The sequence below is a fragment of the Heteronotia binoei genome, chromosome 12, assembly GCF_032191835.1.
Source record: "Heteronotia binoei isolate CCM8104 ecotype False Entrance Well chromosome 12, APGP_CSIRO_Hbin_v1, whole genome shotgun sequence".
In the NCBI taxonomy this organism is placed as follows: domain Eukaryota; kingdom Metazoa; phylum Chordata; class Lepidosauria; order Squamata; family Gekkonidae; genus Heteronotia; species Heteronotia binoei.
Genome location: NC_083234.1, coordinates 34,520,191 through 34,537,398, shown reverse-complemented (window position 1 = coordinate 34,537,398; position 17,208 = coordinate 34,520,191). Strand labels below are relative to the sequence as shown.

At 45.5% G+C, this 17,208-nt stretch overlaps 1 protein-coding gene across 2 annotated transcripts; it reads left to right on the top strand.

Moving 5' to 3' along the window:
* The first annotated feature begins 1,673 nt into the window (after positions 1-1,673).
* On the top strand, positions 1,674-17,169 carry BRF2 (BRF2 RNA polymerase III transcription initiation factor subunit). 2 transcript variants are annotated; one of them, XM_060251885.1, is made up of 6 exons: positions 1,702-1,811; positions 5,217-5,287; positions 5,366-5,528; positions 12,340-12,399; positions 14,023-14,344; positions 15,906-17,169. In XM_060251885.1, the coding sequence occupies exons 3-6, from the start codon at positions 5,375-5,377 to the stop codon at positions 16,603-16,605; spliced, it is 1,236 nt and encodes a 411-aa protein (XP_060107868.1). In that variant the 5' UTR covers positions 1,702-1,811; positions 5,217-5,287; positions 5,366-5,374; the 3' UTR covers positions 16,606-17,169. The 2 variants fall into 2 exon arrangements, with proteins under 2 accessions (XP_060107867.1, XP_060107868.1); XM_060251884.1 differs by lacking the exon at positions 5,217-5,287 and having other exon boundaries at positions 1,674-1,811.
* The last annotated feature ends 39 nt before the right edge of the window (positions 17,170-17,208 follow it).

The following is a 17,208-nucleotide window of genomic DNA, read 5'->3' as shown; positions in this document are numbered from 1 at the left end:
TGTCAGCTTGTTCTGTGCAGGAATGGGGGAGAGGGCCATGCAGGAATACACTGGAACTATACTGATAGTATCATAACCCCAGATAACAAATACAATATAGTTTATTATCTGTCCATTTACTGTGAAAATACTTCCAATTATGATCTTGGTCCATTCACTATTAAATTACTTCCAATGTTTATAAGTTTCACAGAATATCTCAAAATCCTGTGTGTGTATATATATTCCAAAAAATGGGCACTACAAAAATCCTTTTCAGGTTTTACCATGAATGCTGTCCAAAGGGAATAAGTCTCACAGTTCAATTAGAAATAGTAAAAGATTTTCTTTTATAGAGTACCAAAAAATCATCTGAAGACTACAAATAAAGTCCCAATAAGCCTGGACAAGGAGTCAGCTAAGAACTTGTTTTGTCTGCACTTCTTCCAAGCAGGACTTCTACAACCATCTGTGTATCAGTAGGAACACAGTTCCTGCTGGGCTTTTTCTTTTAAAAAGTTTTTACGTTATTAACTGCCACTTGGCCTGTAAGCTGCCCTGAGCCCATTTTGGTGGGGAGGGTGGGGTATAAACCTAATAAATAAACACAGGTTTTTGATATATTCTGTGAAATTTATACACGGAAGTAATTTCATAGTGAATGGACAGAGCATAGTTTGAAGTAGTTTCACAGTGAATGGACAGATTAAAAACGTTAATTTTTGTAACTTGTATTATCTGGGGTGATAGTGTAGTTCCAGTGTGTTCTGTGCAAGAGCCAAAAAGATCTAATAATGCACCTAGGTCATTTTCAAGATAATTCAAAATCGGTGTTAAGCATCACATTTTGATCTTATTTGTTAGCTCAGGAATGAACCGTATGAGAACAACGCACTTGGGCCTATTGACATACCTCTGGGCCATGTTGGCAATCCATCCGGTGGTCTGTTTCCCAAGTTCCCACAATGGGGTGAATCTCTATGGGAAAATTTCCCATCTTCAAATTGCTTAAGGGGCAAGCATTTTATACCATATTATTAATCTCTTGTGACTTTTGGTTGTCAAGCCTGCTGTTGATCACTTGCATAGGCTCCCATTTAAATGGGTGCTATTTCTTGTTGCCTGCTTGAAATATCCCAATTGGTAGTGATGATCGTCATCAGGCTTGACAGGGAAATCTCTCCCCTCCCTCCCCCAGTGTGCGGCATAAAATGCTTTCACTTTTAGTATTTCAGGCACTATGAAGTTTTGTAGACTTAGTCTAGAAAGAACCAGACACCAGCCAAGCTTTCATGCTCTCCGCCATTCTGCAAAGAATAGAAAGTTCCATGCCAGATATCGCCATGTTACTATGGCCCTTTTTATGCGCCGTAATGTCAAAATAGCGGCAGCCACTATCTAATGGGGTAGACTCTCCATGGATTTATCTGCCTGCCCGATCAAAGATGAATGAACTAGACCTTAGTTACAGCACATCAAGCAAATTTGACACTGAACCAGCTTGTTCTGTGCAGGAATGGGGGAGAGGGCCATGCAGGAACACACTGGAACTATACTGACAGTATCGTAACCGATAGAGGACAGCAGGAATCTAAAACTTGCTTACGTTTGCTTGTAAGCACTCCATCAGGGCCAACCCCGGAACGTTATTTTTCCTCTCGTGCGTTCTGTACGGAGACCATTTTAGAAGGACAGCATCAGAGCCCGCTGCGTTGTTGTCATGGTGATTGCCCGGAAGAAACGTGTCCTTTGTTCAAAAGGTTCCCCCATCTGCTTATTGAGATGTTAAAAAGGCGCCTCGAGAGATAAGTGGATGTACCGGAGGAACGGAGGTATTTGCAGATTGTTTTAGGGAGGTGGTGAAGCTGGGTACTTTGGGTGGGGGCTGGCCACCTTCGTCCGCTTTTGATGCTGACCCAGAGAGTTCCTTTTTGCGTCGTGTTTCCTAATTAGGGCAAGTTGGCGCTGGCAGTCTGTGGGGTCCTTTTGTTTTTGGGAAGGTTGCTAAACCCTGGGTTGGGAAATACCTAGAGATTTGGGGGATGGAGCTCGGGGACGGCGGAGGGGAGGGAGTAGGATGTAATGCCACAGAGGCGACCCTCCAAAGCAGCCATTTTCCCCAGGGGAGCAGATCTTTGTTATATGGAGATCAGTTGTAAATAGCGAGAGATCTGCTGGTGTAGCCTGGAGGTTGGCAGCCCTATCTGCTGGGGGCTCTAAAGTGAGTATTGATATGGCCCCACGGTTAGCAATGCTGTTTGTCTTGTCAACCGATAACTCTGCTTTTTAAAAAAGCCATAAATACCAGGATATAGTTTGAGAAGAGGTTAAGTTTGCAAGCATTATAAGGGCGGCGCGGGGTGTGTGTGTGTGTGTAGTTCTGGCTGTTTAGGCAAAATGTCTGACCAAAGTAGCATCCTGTTTCCCACAGTGACTGAGTAGTTGCCTTTGAAAGGCTCATATGGGGGTTAAAGCATCATCCTCTTGCAACAGTTAATATTTAAAAAGTAGGAATCCAATGGCGCTGTGAAGACTAACAATTTATTCCAGTGTACAGTTTCATAAACCAGATGAAATCTTATGCTGTAATAGTGTTTGTCTTTAAAGTGCCTGTTTTATACTGCCACAGACTAATATGATTTTTCATCTGACACTCACAAGTGTGCTGCGCCCGGACATGGAGACTCTACTGAGTTGCTATATGTCCTGGACATGGAGACTCTATTGAGTTGCTATATCTGATTAACAATGAGAGGACTAGTCTGTCACTTTGTTTAGTCCACATTTAAAACCATCTAAGCTTGTGATGCTGAGACAGGCAGTTTTACTAATTAATTTATATGTGTGAACCACTATGCAGATGTGTGATGTTTTCCCCATGGTCCCATTTAGTTTAATTAATTAAATAATAAATTAATAGTTGCTTAAGGATTTTTACTTGCTAACTTTTCTGCTGCCTTGCTGCTATAAAAGGCCCAGGAGGAAAAATGTTAGTAGTTGTAGCTGGACCTCTGTTTTAAAATCTCTTGGAAATGTTGGACTTCTGGTCTGGTACACAGAAAATATTAGGGAATTGCTTTGGCTCTTCTTTTTTTGTCCCAGAGTGCATCTGACTTCTGTGTGTATGATCAGGACTGAAGGCATTGTTTCTAGATCAGAACATTTCTACACATATATACAGACACACACTCAAATTATTGTCAAGACAATTTACAAATGACAAGTTAATTATAACCCTAAATCTACTTGGCAGTCCTTGGAAACCCTAATTCGTGGCAGAGACCAGAATGTCCTTCCTCTCATGTCTGCGGTCCTTGGACAAAACACATGCCTGTTCTTGGTATTCTTCTACAGAAATATTTCTTTACAATATTTATAAATCACTTTTCTGCCAGTGTACTCAAGATGATTTGCAGTTTTCCTTCACAGTAAATCAGCAGAATTATCACAGGTAGTTGCCTGGCTGTTCAGGAACTGATAGCGTGAGGCCATTGGTCTGTCAGTCAGTCAGTCAGTCACATTTTATTTGTATCCCGTCCTCCCCGACCAAGCGGCTCAGGGCGGCTAACAGCATAAAATTCGATACATACATTGTATAATAAATAACATTTGAAGACAAATTAAAATCCATAAAATTCTAAAAACATTAATACATTTAGTTCTATTCCATCGGCAAGTTTACTTGGCAATTTAGTAGTATCAGCTGGTGAAGGCCATTTGGAACAGGATGGTTTTGCAGGCCCTGCGGAATTGTTCAATGTCCCGCAGGGCCTGCATTTCCTCTGGGAGTTGATTCCACAGCTGTGGGGCCAAAACTGAGAAGGCCTGAGTACGGGTACTCTGGAGTCTTACCTCCTTTGGGCCAGGGATAGTCAGGTTCTTCCCTGCTGACCTCAGTGCTCTCTGGGGTTCATACGGGGAGAGGCGGTCCCTAAGGTAGGGAGGTCCTCGGCCATATAGGGCTTTAAAGGTAATAACCAGCACTTTGTAGCGAATCCGGTATACAACTGGCAGCTAGTGCAGTTCACGCAGCCCCGGCTGTATGTGCTCCCGCTTTGGGAGCTCCAGCAACAGTCTGGCAGCCGCGTTCTGCACTAGCTGCAGCTTCCGGGTTCGGCACAAAGGCAGCCCCATGTAGAGGGCATTACAGTAATCCAGTCTCGAGGTGACCGTTGCGTGGATCACTGTTGCCAGGTCCCGACGCTCCAGGAAGGGGGCCAACTGCCTTGCCCGCCTCAGATGAAAAAAGGCTGACTTGGCAGCGGCTGCTATCTGGGCCTCCATTGATAATGAAGGCTCCAGTAGAACTCCCAGGCTTCTAACCCGGTGCGCCGCTTTCAGCGGCGCCCCATCAAAGACCGGAAGAGATATTTCCCCTCCTAGAGCGCCCCGACCCAGGCAAAGGACCTCTGTCTTCGCCGGATTCAATTTCAGCCCGCTCAGCCTTAACCAAGTTGCCACGGCCTGCAGTGCCAGGTCCAAGTTCTCTGGGACGCAGTCAGGTCGGCCATCCATTAGTAGATAAAACTGGGTGTCATCTGCATACTGGTGACACCCAAGCCCGTACCTCCTGGCAATCTGGGCAAGGGGGCGCATATAGATATTAAATAGCATCGGTGAGAGAACTGCTCCCTGAGGTACCCCACAGTGTAGTGTGCGCCTCTGGGAGAGCTCTTCCCCGATTGCCACCCTTTGTCCCCAACCCTCAAGGAAGGAGGAAAGCCATTGTAAGGCCAACCCCCTAACCCCAACATCGGCGAGGCGGCGGGTCAGTAGCTGATGGTCAACCGTGTCAAACGCGGCCGACAGGTCTAACAACATCAGCACCGCCACACCGCCCCGATCCAGATGCCGGGTCTGGGTTTTGTCCTCTCCTGCCCTCTCCTTGGGACACAGATATTTTTGTAAATTTTGAAGGTTTGGTAGACTTGCTCCAAGTAGTAAAGAACCCTCTAACTGATGTGAAGACTATGTAATGATTTTCAAAGATACAGACAACTAACTTGCCTTGAAGCTAAGAACAGGCAGAGGATCTGCAATCTTTTCTTCTCACAGGATTTTCACCTGTAAATTTTCCTAGTAGTATTTTGACTGGTTCACTGTCATTGCTGGGATGTCAGTTTCAAATGGAGTTCAGTATACAGAAATGTTCATGAAACTGTGAACGTTGAATGTTGATAATATATTTGTGCTACATTGATAATATATTTGTGCTTGGTCCTATCTGTTGGACCAAGAGTTTTAAGGTTTTAAAAAGGATGAGATAGTGACTTTTCATCCTCAGGAGTCATCTAGAAAATTACTGTTGGTATGTCTAGTGTTTTAAATTATAGTTAACATTTTCCATGTCCAAATATAAGCATTTTGTGAGTTGTTATGCTTTCAGGTTACAGATATGTCAAGTCAAAGGAAGTGTCCAGATTGTGGCTCTTCAGAAATAGTAGAGGATTCTCACTATGCTCAGAACCAGCTGGTGTGCGCAGACTGCGGCTTCATCCTGACTGAAGGACTCCTCACAACCACATACACTGATGAAAAGCATTTGCAAGGTGAGTTCAACTGCTAGAGTATATGCAGAGGGGGAAGATACAAAACTATGCTTCACTCTACAACATATTTATTCTAGACCCACTGGAATTTATGAATCTTGCTCTCATGTAAGGGAAACCAGACTTGCATATGTAGAAAAGGCTATGTCACACTGTGCTGCAGGTAATAAATTTCTGCCTGTTTGATCCAGTTATTGAATGAAATATATGTACTGATTTATAGTCTATTATTTTAATGGCTCTGTGTTGCAAAAATGTCCTTTCTAATAAGAAAAGCTGTATTTTATGTAATACTGGCATCTGCACGGCTTCACTTTATTTGTTTTATTGTATTAGTAACTAGAGGATAGGTTTTTGGAGGGCTATGTGTAATTATGTTCATGTGGGGGGGTTGCCAATGCTTCTTCCAGCCTCCGCTACTTTGTATTGTACCTCTAGAGCACAGGTGCCAAACTCACTTGTTATGTGGACTGGGTCACTTTATTGGGCTAGACCATGTGTGCCATATGAAGTACCAGAGGTATAAACTTTATAAAGATTATTTCAGATGCTGAATGGCAACAGCAGGTGTGATTGGATTAGGTGTGATCAGCACTGGTAATGAGACTGGAAACCTAGGTCGCAATTTGGTACAGGAGGATTCAATCTAGGAAGATGCAAAGTATAAATGGAAATAAGGCTGATCAAGTGAGCAGTGACTCACAAAAGCACATACCCTAACATAAATTTTGTTACTCTTCAGGGTGCTACTGGACTCTTACTCTTTCTACTGCTGTTAGAAACCACAACAATTTAAAAATCAGTGGGGGAATATTTTAACCTTCCAGGACATTCAGTTGCTGACCTAAGAGTAGCAGTTCTCTTACAAAGGAATTTCTAAGAGAGGTTAGAGAGACTGCTGAATTGCAGCTGATAATGAAGATTATCTACCAGGATTGTTCCTTAGTGAACTCTCAGAATTAACCAGACTGTTGCTTAACCAAGAGAGGTTGTTTTACTAATAGAAAATAATAAAGTAATCCACTCATACAGAAACACTGGAAACAAACACACAAGCTTAACAGAAAATAGAGATGAGAGGGATTTGGGGGAAATATAGTTACCAATCAGAGGTCCAGGAGTCCATGAAGCAGAGGATATGAATATGGAAAATGGCCCAAACAGAGTTTGGGGATGCAAATCTGTGGCAAGACACACTGAGCATGTCCAGAGTCTCTCCTTAAACAGGCAAAAACATAAACTGGAATGTGTTAAGTGGTTTATGCAATAGTTTGATGGAATTTCCATTGTGTAGTGAGGGTCAGTTAATGTTTCCCAGGTGCTAGATATAGAAGTGTAATGTTCTATTTGCTCAGAGAATAGGGCCAGGAGATGGGTTTTGGGTATAAGCAGGAACTGTTAATGTTTCTTGATGCAATTTGTCCAGGAATGCTAATGTTTGCTGATGATCCTAGATTGCTGGAGAGCAAAGGCTGCCCAGTGGTGGGAGTAACCCATCAATTAGGATGATTGGATTAGGAAGGAAGGATTCAGGGTGTTGGGTTTCTGTGATAAGGGATTTTACCTTTCCTATGGACTCCACAATAGATAGAAATACCTCTTTTGTTTTAGATTGGGGGAGGGGGGGACATGTAGCCTGGAGATGCCTTACAGCCACCTCCCAAAATAACAGGTCAGACTTGTGCTTTGCTGCTAGATCAATGTTCCCTCTAAGCTGCAGAGTCTTGTAAGCAAAAATTTTACATTGTGAGCTACTGGCTTTGAAGTTGTGAGCTACTGGTTTATATTGTATACTTCCAGACTACACTCTGGCTTACCCCTAACCCAAATATGGCTCGCACTTGTACATTAAGAGAATTGGGGGTGAAGGATTATGAGGGATGTCTTTTTCCCAGTGTACCCTTTACAGAAGTACATGGGGGCCTTACACTCTCTTTCTCTGGCTCTTTCTTTCCCTCCTTCCCCCTCCCTCTCTCTGAAAAAGTGTGCAGGCACATAAAAGCTTATACCTGGAATAAAATGTTGTTGGTCTTGTTAAAAGTGCTGTGGCACTCTTTCTCTCTCTATGTCTCTTTCCTTAACCATCCCTCCCCAAAGGAGGGGGAGGAGCCCTCAGTAAATTGAGGGAAAGGAGACTTGGCTTTTTTCCCCTCTCCTCTGCAAAGCAGGAAATGGGAGAGACTGGGCAAAGGAAAGGAAAGGTCCCCTGTGCAAGCATGCCATTTCCAACTCTGGGGTGACAATGCTTTCACAACATTTTCACGGCAGACTTTTTACGGGGTGGTTTGTCATTGCCTTCCCCAGTCATCTACACTTTCCCCCTTGCAAACTGGATACTCATTTTACTGACCTTGGAAGGATGGAAGGCTGAGTCAACCTGGAGCCCTGAAAACCTGAAAACCCAACTACTGCCGGGGATCGAACTCAGGTTGTGAGCAGAGCTTAGGACTGCAGTACTGCAGCGTTAACACTCTGCACCACGGGGCTTTTGACTGGGCAAAAGCCAGCTGCAATACTGGAAACAGGAAGGAGGAACAGGAAGTAGGAAGTAGTAGACAGCCACTTGCTTGATTGGTGTCCAACAGGGGATGGATGTGGCCTGAGGGCCATATGTTTGACACCAATGCTCCATCCTTTGCCATCTACTACTGGCTCTAAAGCTGGGTCTTCTACATTGAAAGTATCCCTGACATGGGGTCTCCTCCAGCATTATCTTATAATAATAATAATACTTTTTATTTATATCCCGCCCTCCCCGCAAGCAGGCTCAGGGCGGCTCACAACATGTAAATGCAGTGTACAATAAAACCATATACAATAATTACAATTTCAGTTATAAAATCAACCTTAAAATCATTAAAATTACAATAGGATTAAGATTATGGTGCTATAGTTAAGATCTTCCATAAAATCCAGTGACTGAAACATAAAATATATCCAGCAGGACTTTCTTGGCTCGGTATTAAGTGAAGGCCATTTTAAAGAGGTGGGTCTTACAGGCCCTGCGAAATTGGTCTAAACATCGCAGGGCCCGTACCTCCTCCGGAAGTTGGTTCCACAGCAGGGGAGCCGCTATGGAGAAGGCCCGATCCCGGGTGGACTTCAATCTGGCCTCCCTTGGCCCAGGGATATTCAGCTGGTTCTTTCCAGCTGACCTTAGTGCTCTCTGGGGTTCATACGGGGAAAGACGGTCCCTCAAGTAGACAGGTCCTCGGCCATATAGGGCTTTAAAGGTAATAACCAGCACCTTGTAACGAACTCGGTACACCACCGGCAGCCAGTGCAGTCCGCGCAGCCCCAGCTGTATGTGCTCCCATCTTGGGAGCCCCAACAGCAGCCTAGCCGCTGTGTTCTGCACCAGTTGCAGCCGCCGAGTTCGGCACAGGGGCAGCCCCATGTAGAGGGCGTTACAGTAGTCCAGTCTCGAGGTGACCGTAGCATGGATCACCGTTGCTAGGTCCTGGCGCCCGAGGAAGGGGGCCAACTGCTTTGCCTGTCGAAGATGAAAAAACGTTGACTTGGCAGTAGCTGCTATCTGTGCCTCCATTGACAATGAAGGCTCCAGAACAACCTCCAAGCTCCTGACTCTATGGGCCGCTTTCAGCGGCACACCGTCAAAAGCCGGAAGGGGGATTTCCCGCCCCAGGGCACCACGGCCCAAGCAAAGGACCTCTGTCTTCATTGGATTCAGCTTCAACCCACTCAGCCTGAGCCAACCTGCCACGGCCTGCAATGCTGTCCAGGTTTTCTGGAACGCAGTCAGGCCGGCCGTCCATTAGTAGATAGAGCTGGGTGTCATCTGCATATTGGTGGCACCCAAGCCCAAACCTCCAGGCAATCTGGGCAAGGGGGCGCATGTAGATGTTAAATAACATCGGAGAGAGAACTGCGCCCTGTGGCACCCCGCACACTAGTGGGTGCCTCTGGGACAGCTCTCCCCCAATTGCCACCCTTTGTCCCCGACCATCAAGGAAGGAGGAAAGCCACTGTAAGGCGGACCCCCTAATCCCTGTGTCAGCAAGCCAGCGGGCCAGTAGCCAATGGTCGACCGTGTTGAACGCGACCAACAGATCTAACAACATCAGCTCCGCCACGCCGCCTCAATCCAGATGCCGCTGGAGGTCATCCACCAAGGCGACCAGCACTGTCTCCGTCCCATGACCTGGACGAAAGCCGGACTGGTGGGAGTCTAAGGCGGAAGTGTCATCCAGAAATCTCTGTAACTGTGCCGCCACTGCCCTCTCAATAACTTTACCTAAAAATGGTAAGTTCGAGACCGGTCAGTAATTCGCCAATTCGGCCGGGTCTGCTGTACTTTTTTTCAAGAGAGGGCGGACCATGGCCTCTTTCAAAGATGTTGGAAATTGCCCTTCCAAGAGGGATCTATTTATGATATCCCGTACAGGATATCTTAGCTCCCTCTGACAAGATTTAATTAGCCAGGAGGGGCATGGGTCAAGATTCCCCTAAGCTAAGTGTGTCGAAGTGATCCAAACTAAAATCAGAAGATAGGCACGGAGCCTCGGGTTCCAATACTGTATCCAACGTGGTGGGAAAGTCTTGGCGGAGGGACAAGATTTTGTCTGTAAAAAATTTCGCAAAAGCCTCACAGCCTATTTCCAATTCTCTTATATTTGGTCTGCCCTGAGGCAGAGTAGTCAGATTCTCAATTATCTTAAACAATTGTGCTGGGCGCGAATTTGCAGACACAATCCTGGCCGCAAAGTATTTCTTCTTTGCGGCCTTAACTGCCATCTCATAAGACTTCATAAACGTTCTGTAGGATGTTCTCGTTGCTTCATCACGAGTATGCCGCCACCGCCTCTCTAGTCGTCTGAGTCCCTGTTTCAGCTGCCGCACCTCCAAGGTGTACCATGGAGCCAGCCTGCTACGGGGGCGCAGAGGACGCCGGGGAGCGATCTCATTGATGGCCCTGGATAGCCTGTCATGCCAAGCCTCTACCAGGTCATCAAGGGGATCGTTGGAGGGCCAGGGATCCCACAGAGCCATTTGGAACTGTTCCGGGTCCATCAGACTCCGCGGGCGAGCCAAAATAGGCTCGCCACCCATACAGGGTTGGGGCGGCGCACCCACACGAGCCTTAAGGGCTAGGTGATCCGACCATGGCACCGCTTCTACAGTGATATCGTCCACCAAAATCCCGGACGCAAAGATCAAGTCTAACATGTGTCCGACTTGATGCGTGGGGGTGGTAACAAATTGGGAGAGTCCCAGTGTCGCCATGGAAGACAGTAGGTCCATCGCCCGATTGGAGGCAGCGTCGTCTGCATGGACATTGAAATCACCCAAGACTATAAGCCTTGGAAACTCCAACGCCCAGCTCGCCACAGCCTCCATCAGGGATGGTAAGGCGCTGGCTGGTGCGTTAGGCGGACGGTACACCAGCCAGATTGCCAACCCCTCCCCCACTTCCCACACCAAACCGGCACATTCCAAGCCATCGATCATTGGGGCCGGGAGAGCCCTAAAGGAGTAATCCTCCCGTATAAGTAGCGCCACCCCTCCCCCCCCGCCCGTTTGTCCATGATTGGTGAAAGACCGAGTAACCCAGGGGTGTCATCTGGGAGAGAGCCACTGTCTCCCCATCTTGCACCCAGGTCTCGGTCACGCAAGCCAGGTCCATGTCCTGCTTAAGCAGGAATTCCCTAAGCATTGAGGTCTTATTGTTTATGGACCTGGCGTTACATAACACCAATGACGGAGACGGGCTCCTCTTAGCCCCACTACCTGCCACTGTCGGGATGGGGCGCAGGCTGGAAGGGGGCCGAGCACTGTTTTGTCTCCGCCTCCTTCCCTTATCATACCGTCTGCTCCCACCGTCGTACCTTCCCCTCCCCATGAGCACTGGGATCCCCAGGCCAGACATCCCCCTCTGTGTTCGGTATAACCTCCACTAATACCAGGTTGTCGTCTCTTCTCTCCTCACTTATTTTATTCTAATCTTAACCTCCCTCCCCCCTTCTTTTACTCTATCCCGGAGATTGCTGGTTCACTATTAGTTAATCCTAAATTAATTAATTAAAATCCCTAATCCTAACCTACTCCAATTGCTTAGCTAACTTTAAAAACATCCGTAGCACATCTTGAAACTTGAAAACATCTTGAAAATTTATCCTGTAAAGAATCTTAACAACTTCTCCATTGCTAAACTTCTCTTTGGAAACACACCTTATCATTCAACCTGAATTTAGTTTACTACCATTAAAAATCTGTTCTTGGCTTTGTCACATTCAACTGAAAGAAAATAATTCATAATTTTTTCATGTTGTCCTAAAGAATTGTGCAGTGTTTTTCCTTTAACTGCAGTGATCAGATCTGAACTGAAATAGCAGCCACCACTTCTGTTCATTTAGTTTCTTGCTTAGCCATCCGCTACTGATGCTGAAAGTGCCCTCCAGAAAATACCAAGATACTCTTGGTGTCCCACGGTTTTCAGGGATAGTTTCAGCACATAAAGATATCAGTGCATGTCTAATGGGCAGGGAAAAGAAATCAGTGGGGATCCCCAAAGCCATCTTGAGAACTAGCTGTTCTTGGGTGTATTATGAAAGAAAAAGCTAAGAGCAGTACCTGGAGAATGGGGTGATCACAGTAAAGGTCTAATCATCCAGGGAGATGATGGGATGCTCTATCAGTGGATGGCAGATGAATCCAGAAAGTTTCCAGAGAGAGTACTGAAGAGCAGGTTTCTAATATAGCTAGATCCTACACCACTTTTGCAACCAGTGCTTTGCTGTGAGCTTTGAACAAGGCTGCTTTGACTGATGTATTCCATTTTTCTTCTTCCCAGAGGTGACTTATTCACGAAGTACTGGTCAAAATGAACAGCTGAGCCGATCTGTGCAAAGAGGTAAGCGTTTCTTATTGTCCACCTGCACCTTTAATACAGAAGTGCGTATGCCTGCCATCTGCACAGGAAGTACTTCTAGAAGCAAAGCTATGTTTTTTAACCTGCCTTTCCCCTTTGCTGGGAGACCAGATGAATATCCGCTGTACTGTCCAAGGGTATTTCCTTGACAGCCTTTCATGGTGTAGTGGACAGAGATTGGATTTTAGCCTGATCTTGGCAGAGCCATATGCTGGCCGGGTAACTTTTGATGAGTCCAGGGCTTTGTCTAACTATTCAATGTGCAAAATAATTGTACGTACAAAAACAAAATAAATTAAGGCCGGTTAATAAATTAAAATAAATTAGGGCTGGTTAGTGAGGCAGCACCATAAGGGAAAGAAAAAGCTGCATGCAAAGATGACTCTGTATTGTCCAGTTTAAGAGTGAAACCTTGGGAACTTTGAAAGTGTATCACCTTAAAATTTCTTGTCTCATTTGTATTGGTTTAAAAATAACTCAGATTCCATTTTCTGTTATCTCAGAAAATAATTGACTAACCAAAACAGACTATTTAATATAGTGAAACTGATGTCAACATAATGCGCGTGTTTTGTCTGGGTGAATTGCATTTGTAATCTACCCTGGAGCTCTGAGTAGCTTATAGCAATTCATTCATTTAAAACATTTTTCAAACTTTCTGAGCTTGTGCTCCCTCTAAATTTGGCATACCAATCACATGCTTGCATGACAAAAGGGTGGTCTGGCAACTTTGGTTACTCCCGAAACCCTAAATAGGGAAAGATCATTAGAACAAAGCAGCAAATCTTGAATTGTCAAGATTCCACACACCCCCCCAACATGAACCAATAAGAACGCTAAAGGACATGTGATCTATAGCTTTCCCATCTTATGAAGGGAAGACAGCTACCTTTTTCTCAGCATCCTGTCTGTCTGTGGACCTTTGTACTCCTGTACTTCATAGGGCTAACCACTGATGAAGAACCACTGATATCTGTAGTTTGAGTGCTTGAGGTGGTTCACCACAGTGAATGAAAATCAGTCCCACCATTACAGTGTAAAATAAGAATACAAAAACCATCCAGCCCAACCAAGGCCACTTAGAGCAATTAAATACAACAGGCAATGGAAGCTGTGATGGCATGGCTGTTGTAGGGACTTCTTCTGTTATTCATTGGTCCACCACTTTCTGGGCATTGTAGTGATCTTTTAGTGGTTCCTGGGGCAATGGCAAAGGCAACCTGGCCCAGATGGAAAATTGCTTCAGTCCAGCTCCAAGATGTTTTGATGCTCACAGGGGTGATTAAAACAATGTATGTCTTGCAGTTCCCAGCCAGTGCAGGATCTCTAGGTAGCTCACAAACAAGATATTTTATATAATTAGAACAAAAGCATATATTAAAAGCTGACCCATTTAAAAAGTCTTCATCTGGCACTGAAAACTTAATAAACCTGGTGAACAGACTAGGAGAGCATTTTTCATAATGTGGGTGCCACAACTGAAAAGATCTTTTATGTTGTTGTTGCTTTGATAATGAGAAAGAACAATGTCTCAGATAAACAAATTATGCATGTTTTTGTGTGTACATTTTTTAAAAAACCACCTGGACATGGTTTCCCCTACAGGGATTGGGCGTGTCCGGGATCTCTGCAAAGTTCTTCAGCTTCCCTCTCTGTTTGAAGATACAGCTGTGACCTATTACCAACAGGCAATCAGACACCCCTGCTTCCATCTTGTCAGCTTGAATAAGAAAGAGATACTGGTGGGTTGTAGTGTCTTTGTGACCTGCCGGCAGCACAACTGGCCCCTGACCATGGGCTCTATCTGTTTGCTGCTCTATGCAGAAAAGGAGCTGTTTGCCAAGACCTACTTGAGCTTCTTGAAGGAACTAGCCCTGGATGTACCAGCTCTTAGCTTGGTAGACCTGGTGAAAACTCACCTTGACAGGTATTGCAAAATTCTTTTGCCCTTTTCCTGATGTGGTTCTCCAACTTGTTGTGTAGCTGTTGAGGAAACAGAGACTTTTGGGGAGATGAAATTTGCAGCCATAAGTGGCTCTCTCCTGGGTGAAGAACAGCTGTGTAATTGTCCAGAAGTTGCCCTTGTGCATTGCAGATAGGTATGCATAGCAGAGGGAACTTTCAGTGTACAGTCTGGGGGCAGTATTCCCTCTAAGCTGAGTCAATATAAGCTAGCTCACAGGTTTTTAGCCTCTGGCTCTCACATTTTTGCCTTAGCTCAGGAAGGATGGCCCCAGAGCAAACGAATTTATGAATAGCTCACAACTTTAATGCCAATGGCACACAAAGTGGAATTTTTGCTCACAAGACTCCACAGCTTAGAGGGAGTATTGTCTGGGGGTCATGTTAAATATTGTGCTAAAAGTATTGTTGATGTCCAGATAGCCATGGGTATATAATGTCTAGTAGAACTCACCCGTGTATTAATGTTATATTTCTTGGCAAGGGGATTGAAATTAAAAAGAAATCTGCATTGCAGCATGCTCTGGGGCTAAGCCAAGGAGAGAAATCCTGGGGCGCAAGTCCCCACAAACCAGAAAGGCACATGCACACAGTAAGGTCAAGTGTTGTGGCTTGCATCCCCCACATGAAAGTCATGTTGTGACTTTTCTGGGACAGTGTGATCTGACATGCTGCAGAGGTGGCTGCATCTGTATCATGTAATTGTGACAAGAAACAGCTATTCACCTTTGTTGGAAATGCTAGTAGACAATCCAGAAGCAGGCTGGGTTCCAGACTGTCCCTTCAGTTCAGAAGTACAACATCATAACGGACTTCCCTCATATAGCTGTAGGTAGCATGTATTTCTATAGTATATAGCAAGTATTTATATGGATGGTTACCAGAACCTTCAAGGAGCCCATCCCTTGCAAAGCAGCCACAGTTGCTGCGAGGAGCTCACAGGAAGGAAGGGCTCTGTGCACATTTTCACATATACCAGTAACACTCCCAAGCACAGATGTGACACTGAAGATAATTCATGCACATTAAACATTTGTGAATATAACTCAGATTCATACTATCCATCTGTTTGGGCTTGTTTGCTGTATATACATGGGAACAGGGATGCAGATGGTCTATATACATCCAGATCTGGGAACAGCAGCCCTGTGGCTGGAATGAGATGTCCATGCAGTTTTACAATTGTCTTTGCAGCTGTGACAACAAAGAACTTTCCAAAATGAAGATTCTCAAAATGGCAACTCCTGCCATCTTCTCTCTCTGGGTTTGATCAGGGTGTATGACACAGTGCCCAAACAATGCAAAGCCAGGCCTAGCCTGCAAATGACGAATAATGAGACTCAGATTTGTCTGTTTGATTAAATTTCAAGCTAAAAAATACCCTTTTGCTGCCTGTCATCTTGGTATGTTAGGACTCATTTCACCTTAATGGGATGCTGTGTTTGGCTCATAACCTTCCATCTTTTTTTCTTCAGGTAGCTCTATCTGTCTAATGGCATTTCTGGCTTTTCTCCCCCTCCTCACAGCTTTAAACTATTCCCAGACTCACCCAGTGTCCCAAGCAAGTTTGTGGAGGACAAGGAGAAACTGGTGACTCAGACCACTCAGGTGGTGGAGCTTGCCAGTGAGACGTGGCTGGTGACTGGCCGGCATCCCATCCCCATAGTCACAGCAGCAGCCTACCTGGCTTGGCAGTCTCTGTGCCCTGCCGGTCGCCTCACTTGCACCCTCTCCCAGTTCTGCAAGCTTGCTGGAACGGACCTGCCGCCACCAGCTCGCCAGCGGCTGAAGGAGCTTCATAACATCCTCCTTAAGATGGCATCTGAGCTCAGCTGGCTGCGAGTGCTCAAGGTGAACAAGAAGAGCATCGCAAAATACATTGCAGACCTGCTGCAGCACCGCCGCCTGCTCCTGCGAACTGCCTTCCGCACAGGGGACTCTGCTGCAGATGACCCTTCGGGAGACTCAACAACAGCAGTACTGCAGACTGTAGATGCAGAGACAGAAGGGACTTTTCTTACGGGACAGAAGCGCAAGTGCGGCAGCCAACAGCCCCCCTTGCTCCCCCCCTGTCTCCTTAACCCCAGGAAGAAGCTGCGAACCACCATTTCCGATTCAGAGCTCTCAGTCACTGGAGACGAGCCCATTTTGGATAGTGAAATAGAACAATACCTTCGGACCCCAGAAGAAAAGGAGAGGTTCAGCAAAGCCCAAGCCTGCCTGTGAGGCTGAAGCTGAAGGGATTCTCAGGGAGGTGTGCAGACATGCTGGACCTGGTTCTTCTGGTCTGCTGCTTAGGGTTCCAGAGCTGTTTTCATCTCAGCTGAAGGGCTTGCTTGATTGTGGGGGGAAGAGGCATTTGAAGACCTCTCACCCAGAAAGGATCACAAGAATAAAACCAGCTCCCTTATACTAGAAGGCTGCTTAATTGTGTTTGTGTCAGTTGAGATGTAGCTTATTTTTAAAAAATTGCTGCTGAATCTGGATCTCGTGTGCCTCACTTTTTCAAGCCTTGAAGGGAAGAAAGTATATAATGTGTGGGAGAAAATGTTTTGAGTTTGTTCATTGATTCATTGCATTGCTCAACCCTCCTATCTCTGGGGAATGGAGGAAAAAAAGAGGATCAAGGCTTTTACAGCAGCATCGCCATGACAGACTTGATTCTGTGTTCAGCATCTGGAATCCTGAAGGCTGCATACATCTGTTCACTGCTGTTGTTGTTTTTTTTAAACCCTGGTGGGGCTCTCTTATAGCCAGACTTAATAAAACCTGACTCTGACTTAACAGATACTGAATTGTTTGGGTTGTCCTTTTGTCAAGAGGAGTGAG

Coding starts and splice junctions, on each gene's coding strand:
- BRF2 (XM_060251884.1), top strand. CDS start 5,375: ATGTCAAGTCAAAGGAAGTGTCCAGATTGTGGCTCTTCAGAAATAGTA. Junction 5,529..12,339: donor TGATGAAAAGCATTTGCAAG/GTGAGTTCAACT, acceptor TCTTCTTCCCAG/AGGTGACTTATTCACGAAGT. Junction 14,345..15,905: donor GTGAAAACTCACCTTGACAG/GTATTGCAAAAT, acceptor CCCTCCTCACAG/CTTTAAACTATTCCCAGACT.